Source organism: Aptenodytes forsteri, unplaced genomic scaffold (genome assembly GCF_000699145.1).
Source record: "Aptenodytes forsteri isolate BGI_AS27 unplaced genomic scaffold, ASM69914v1 Scaffold56, whole genome shotgun sequence".
In the NCBI taxonomy this organism is placed as follows: domain Eukaryota; kingdom Metazoa; phylum Chordata; class Aves; order Sphenisciformes; family Spheniscidae; genus Aptenodytes; species Aptenodytes forsteri.
In genome coordinates this window covers 270,021-276,483 of record NW_008796213.1, presented here as the reverse complement: position 1 = coordinate 276,483, position 6,463 = coordinate 270,021, and the positions used below count along the sequence as shown (strand labels likewise).

Here is a 6,463-nt window from a genome sequence, read left to right as displayed (position 1 = left end):
GAAGTCCTGGGGCCACCTTGTGGCTAATGGCGTGGATTGCTTTAATTTACGCCTTCCTCTCCCCGCGGCACCAGAAGCCTTGGCCGTAGCGCGGTGCCCAGCGGTGTCCATGTGCGCTTCGGGAAGCTCAGCACCTCCGGCTGCCCGCTCAGCTCCGCCCGGGCTCCAGCTTCCTCAGGGCTTCCTGGGAGCCATCCAGCTTCCCGGGGTTACATGCCCTCTGGCTGCCCTCCTCGGATGCTGGGGCTACAGCACTTAAAACACAAGCTCTTTGATTTTTATTTTTTTTACCCAGACAGCCTGGAAATGAGGGGCCTTGTTTGTTGGCATAACATGCAGATCCCACTTCAACCATGCAGCCCTTCTTCCATATGCAGGAAAACCAAAATGACTGGCTCTAGAGCACCTGGAAGGCAGTCAGTACAAAAAAAGACATAGACCCGCAGAGATGAGGGAGAGTTTCCCATGATCCTTCACTTGCACAAAGAAAACGCAAACCCACGCGCTTCTCTCAGACCCCGGGAATAGCCCAGTGACTCATCAGCCAGATGACTCTTTTGGCTGGGAGCTGGCAATGCTCCAGCAGAAGATGGCATTGCGCTCTCCACTTCACCTAGGTACCCCAGGCCTACCACTTACGGGGGTCTCCGAACCGGTGTTCCCTGTTTTCCTTCCTACCCCAACCAACCTTCCTCTCCTCTGGCCACCCTCCCCTACCGATGTGCCAGTGCAACAGAGATCCAGACCTGAATGCCCAGCACAGCTCCGCTAACACACATCCCACCTAACGTGCTGTGAGCAAGGGATGCTGGTGAGACAAAACTGAGACAGAGTGGATCTAGAGGGGAAAAACAAGGATTTAATGGAATGAATGGAGAAGCTCCCAAAGTCCACACTGGAGCCACACCTCTGAGACTCTCTGACACTCTCCACTCCAGGATCAGTCCTTCCTTCCTGCCCACCAGAAGGCTGGGGATGCTCAGGAATACTGGTGCTTGATCTGCCCCTTCAGAGCCCTCTCCAGAGAGAGGATTAAGGTGCATTGCTAACTCCACGCAGACCATTTCCACAACAGCCTCTTCCTCAGCCCTTCAAATCTTCCAGGGAAGGGAGCTCAGCCAAGAAATCCCTCTCTCCTTGGCGAGTGAAGAATCCTTGTGTTATCCAACAGGTGGTAAAGGCTGTATAGAAACCATCCTGGGGGGAGGGAGGGAGAGCCACACTGGTCCTAGCAATGAGATTCGAGCTCTGTCAGCATCAGGAGGCCAGCTCTGGTGGAGGGAAGGGGCTGTCCCGTGCCCGGCATGGAAGGCAATTCCTCAAGTGGGCAGGTGAGTTGGCGGAGCCTCTGGAAGGCAAAGGCAGTCATTGAACACAGCCGCAAGGACAAAAGGTGACCTGGGCCCTCCCCTTCCAGTCATGGGTATCATTCAGCGAGCCAGGCAGGGCTGCAGGTCTGGTCCCTAAATGCCAGAGGTGTCCCAAATTAGGACAGTCAGCACTTCAGAGACTAAGGGGATAAACTCATCTTTGAGCTGCTTGTCCCAAGACAAGCACTGAGCACATGAGAGACCTGAGACACAGTAGGAAAGCTCTGTCCTCTTTTTGCTCCAGGCCAGGGCTAGAAAGCAGTCCAAAGAAAGGTTGGTGCCCAAGTACCTCCAGGTCATCCCCTCCATCAGCACAGACTGCAAAGGGACAGCCTGTGCTCACAGATTTGGCTTTAACTGGGACAGCAAGTGGCCCTTGCCATGCTCCAGATTTGGCTTTAACTGGGACAGCAAGTGCGTAAAGGGGCTACCCTCTACGTCATGAGCGTGGCCCTTGCCATGCTCCTGCAGCTGTGCCCACTCCCCACTGTCTGTGCTGGACACAGGGGTCAGGGCCCATTGCTGTCACAATCCATTCTTGAGCACTTGTGGGAGGCAGAGAACGGGTGGGATCCTGGGGGTTCAGGACTGTCTGTGAAACCTCTCTCTGAAACCACGAGCCATGGCGGGGATGGGATGCCTGTCTGGAGCAAGGTCTGGTTTTCCAGGTCCCTGCCCTCCCAGTGCACAACCAGGGCAGCCAGCAATGGGTCACAACAGCTCTAGGAGCTGGGCAGGCCCAGGGCACTGAGGCTGCGATGGAAACTCCAAACTCCCAGTGATCCTCTACACCTATCCCTATAGCCTCAGCATAGACTGGGGAACTCAGCTGCCCACAACACTCATGGAATCTGGAGCTTTCTCAGAGCAAGTCCCCAAGCTTCAGTTAAGGGCAGCCTCCAAACTGACTCGAGGCACTGGAGATCATCTTTATCCTCTCCATCTAATGAACTTTTTCCTAATGGTGTTTGCAAAGAGACAGAAGCAATGAACAAAGGGCACCAAGAGGCAACAGTCAGCTTGGAGCAGCCCTCCAGCCAGGCAGAACTTAATAAAACCAACAGTCAGCTATAGCAATGGACTCATTCAATCAATTTATTCTAGGCTCCCTGCTATTTAACCTGCAACACGCAAATGATCCCCTTGCAAGGCTGGATTTCAACACAGAAGCACAGCCCATGCCCTGATCCCAGAGCACCAGCCTCACCTCTCTGAGGGAGCCTTTGATGGTGGAGAGTTTGTAGACGATCCAGAGAGGGATGCACACCATGGAGGAGAGGGCCAGCAGCCAGCCCAGGGTGTCTCCCCACCACGGGTACACGTACTTCTTGTTGTAGGTCAGCGGGGTGTATTTGATTAGAGAAAACAGGAAGGTTGCCTGGCAAGGTGGAAGAGACCAAGAGAAAAAAAGCAAGAAAAACCAAGAGAAAAAGAGCAAGAAAATCAACACCATTAGCCAAGAGAGGTCTTCCTGGTGAGTCCACGCCTGCACAGAGTCTCATGGTAAAAAAGAGCTCCCCAGGACAGCAATAGAGGAGACACCAGTCAAGCAAGCTTGGCTGGGACAGCCCCCATGTGCAGCACTGGGCATAGCAGCAAGGAGCTCTCCCCACCAGCAGACACCTCTATCGCTGCTGAGCCTGGCCCCTCTCCCCATTGTTTAGCCCCATGCCTGGCCCCCAAAGCCACAAACACACAGAACAGGCTCCCATAGTACAGGCCACATAACTCCCTATACATATGAACATCCCTCTGTATATATGTAGGTATCTATATCTCAGAGGCACCCAGCTCTGCCCATCTTCCTCCCCACAGCTCCTCTTCCTGTGGGCCCTCACCATGCAAACCGCCGGCGTGATGAAAAGCCAGCAGTATTTGATGATGGGCCATGGCCGGTAGCCGATCATATCTTCAATATTATCGTAGAAACGCTCGGCACCTGTGGAAGAGGGGAAGGATGCCTCGCTGCTACCAGGGAAGGAGGGCAGCAGGGTCTGCATGTCTGGGGTCCTGCTTCACCACTGTTTGGGTGCTCCCCAGAAGATGAGGCAGTAACCTCAGCATAGCCAACAGCCCCATCGGGGAGCTCGCCAGGAGTGTGGCCAGCTTCAGTCTTTGTCCTGGACTAACATCCTCTCACTCCAGAACAGCCCAGAGGGTCAGCAGGGCCAGCCCCTCAGCTGGCATCTCCCAGGCTAGGACCTGAACCCAGGCTGGGACCTGAACCCAGGTTTTACCCATCTCTTGTGAACATCAAGGCTGAGAGAGGGCTTTCAAAAATGTTTGAGGGTCTCAGACTCCTCTATACACATGTTGGGAAAGGATTTCCCAGCCAGCTCCAAGTCCCCAAGGAAGGAGGGCCTCAAAAGCAGGGGCACATAGGAACATGCTGTGGATATCTGCCAAGCAGATCCCCCAGGGCGTTGCTGTGAGGAAACCTCCGCTACCTGAGTCCATGGGCACCAAAGCAAGGGTTTAGAGGTCTGCCTTGCACTGCGAAGCAAATGCCAAGAGAAGCTATGGACCAGCATTTTTAGGATGGACCAAGCGAGAGCCTGAGAGACCAGAGCTGGGGACCCCCCTGGTTCATACTCACCATAGACCCAGGCGACGCAAAGAGTCTCGAAGATGGCCACAAAGAGCAGGCACATGCCACTGGCAGCATAGTAATCAAAGAGCTGGAAGACATACATCCCACCCTGGGAAGGGCCAAGAGGGCAGCGAGGCGAGGTGGGGAGGGAGAGAGGGGAGAGGAATCAGGCACAGGCGAAGAACTCCAGCCAGAGCAGGAAACAAACTCAACATCTTCCCCAGAGATGGAGGCACCTTCCTCTTTCTGGGGCATGGTTTTAGCCAATAGCAAAGGCCATGTCCCTTGTGCTCAAGGCCTGATGGAGACATGAAGCAGTCCCGCTCTCGGGAGTCTCTGCAACCCTTCATTCTAGGGCAGGGCAGGGGAGGGCAAGTGACTGCCAGGGATCGTGGGGATATTTTAGGACAAGGTAAAAACAAAGCAACTCTTGTATCTGGAAGTGAGGATGGAAACCCCCTTAAGAGACACAATGCATCTGATTTACTTCAGCCTCCTAATTTGCCCAGGGAAGTAACAGTGCATGCAGTTTTGCAAGTACCTGTTGCTGTGGGCCCAGAGGCTGGCAGCCGGGCTGTTTCACTGCCCAGGTCTGCAAGGCTGTCTACAAAATGGGCCTGCAGATAAGTCCAGGCACGAAGCTGCAGGTGCAACATCGAAGGCAGCTTTTTCAAAATTATGCCCAAAGGAAAACAGAAGATGCAAAGAGCATCATGGCAGCATCAATCCCTACACACATACTGCTAGGAGGAGTTAAAGGTTTTAAACCAGAACAGTTTAACTCCCAGCCAATTAATCACAACAAGGGGAATATACAGGAAATCAGTGTAATAGATATGGGGCTCACTCAGGCCCACCAAATTTCCTTACACCAAGTGTTCATATAGCTCCATCCAGGAGGAAAGAGGACAAAGGCACTCCCCTCACCATGAAACAGGCTACAGCTGTAAAGGTTTGGCTCATGTAAAGATAAATCTATAACCAAAATATGGGCTGTCCAGAGCTCCAATTATCACTCTTGGCAGGAGAGGTCTCAGGATTGTGATTGGCACAAGGGGTGAGGGCTGGAAGGGAAAATGCGAACATCATGGGGAGGAAGGGCAGCCTCCCCCAGGCACTGTGCAGCAGGATGGGGCTCACCAGCAAGTTCTCGGTCCCAGCAAGGACCCCACCACCCGCCAGGCCCCCCTCTGCCAGCGGAGCACTCAGACCCAGCGAGCACCGCGCAGGTGGTCTGAGCCCAAAATACCTCTGTGAGCATCACCAACCCGACCAGATAGGAAAGGACGGAAACCAGCAGGATGAGGGTCTCCCGGCGGTTCTTCTTGCGGAAGATGGTGGGGTACATGTCCACAAGAGCTGTGACGAGGCTCTCCACGCAGACAAACTGCAAAGAGCAGAGATCCCACCTCCATCAGCCTGTCCTGACCAGCTCCCCAGCCCCACTGCCCCCCACTCAGCCAAGTTCAAGCCTGTCCCGAAGGGACGGTGGCTTTTTTCTGGTAAGGAATCGCCCTGCACCTGTGCCTTTACCTGGCTGTCCAGTCCCAGCAAAACAACCATCAGGAAGAAGCAGCATGCCCAGAGCGGGGAGAAGGGCAGCATGACTACAGCCCGAGGGTAGGCGATGAATGCCAGGCCAGGCCCTGCGGGGAGAAGGGCTTTCAGAGCAGGCAGCAGCATGGCAGCGGCAGCGGCACAGCACAGCTGATGCAGACCCATCTGAGGCAGCTACCCAGCCAAGGCACAGCCTGCAGCCATGCAGCCTCTCACTCCAGTTATACCAACACTGTGCATGAAACCCAGGCTTCTCGAGGGGTAGAGGAGCCCAGCAGGAAGGGAGGGAAAGGGGACACAGCAAGCTCCAGCTGCATCACCGTCGCGAGGGCTGGGAGCCAAGGAAAGCCTCTGAGCCCAGGGGAGCACAGCACAAGCCTGGGCATATGCCATGCAGGCACCTCACCCCCCCACTGAGAGACAGCAGCTGCCTAACCCTAACCCTTATCGGCAGCTTATATTGACCTCAAGACATGGCCATTGCATCTTAACATTTCATGAACGTGCATTTGTTTCTCCCTGGTTTTTGGAGGCAGAAAGCAGAGCTGCCCGCCAGGATGGGAACCTGCGGTTGCAACACTGTTTGCCCCAGGGTGGGTATCCTGTGGGCATGCTCCCCTTGCTGAGGGGGCCCAAACGGCAGCACCCCCACGGTCTCGTCCCACCACAGCCCCACTCACCCGACTCAGCCACCTCAGCGATGGGCACGCCCTGCTCCGCCGCCATAAAGCCCAGGATGGAGAAGATGGCAAAGCCGGCCACGAAGCTGGTGCCGCTGTTGAGGAAGCAGAGGGCCACGCAGTCCCTGGGAGGAGGGGGCACAGCATCAGCCAGGTGGGGTTCCAGGTATGACCCCCACCCCATGGCAGCCCCCCGGGACAGCACCCGCTCTCCCACCCCAGCCACTGTGCCCACAGCAGGGCATCTCTCCCAGCACCCCCACAGC

General features: G+C 55.4%; 1 protein-coding gene across 2 annotated transcripts in view; it reads right to left on the bottom strand.

Annotated features, from left to right (window-relative positions):
• Positions 1 to 1,216: 1,216 nt before the first annotated feature.
• SLC6A13 (solute carrier family 6 member 13) overlaps positions 1,217 to 6,463 on the bottom strand; it is a 33,427-nt gene continuing 28,180 nt past the window's right edge. For both annotated transcript variants that reach the window (XM_009288318.2, XM_009288319.2), the window contains 6 exons: positions 5,494 to 5,606; positions 5,210 to 5,347; positions 3,967 to 4,069; positions 3,209 to 3,309; positions 2,578 to 2,748; positions 1,217 to 1,348 (listed from right to left, as the gene is read on the bottom strand). In XM_009288318.2, coding sequence (XP_009286593.1) covers positions 1,229 to 1,348; positions 2,578 to 2,748; positions 3,209 to 3,309; positions 3,967 to 4,069; positions 5,210 to 5,347; positions 5,494 to 5,606 — 746 coding nt within the window. In that variant the 3' untranslated portion in view covers positions 1,217 to 1,228. The remainder of the gene's footprint in view (positions 1,349 to 2,577; positions 2,749 to 3,208; positions 3,310 to 3,966; positions 4,070 to 5,209; positions 5,348 to 5,493; positions 5,607 to 6,463) is intronic.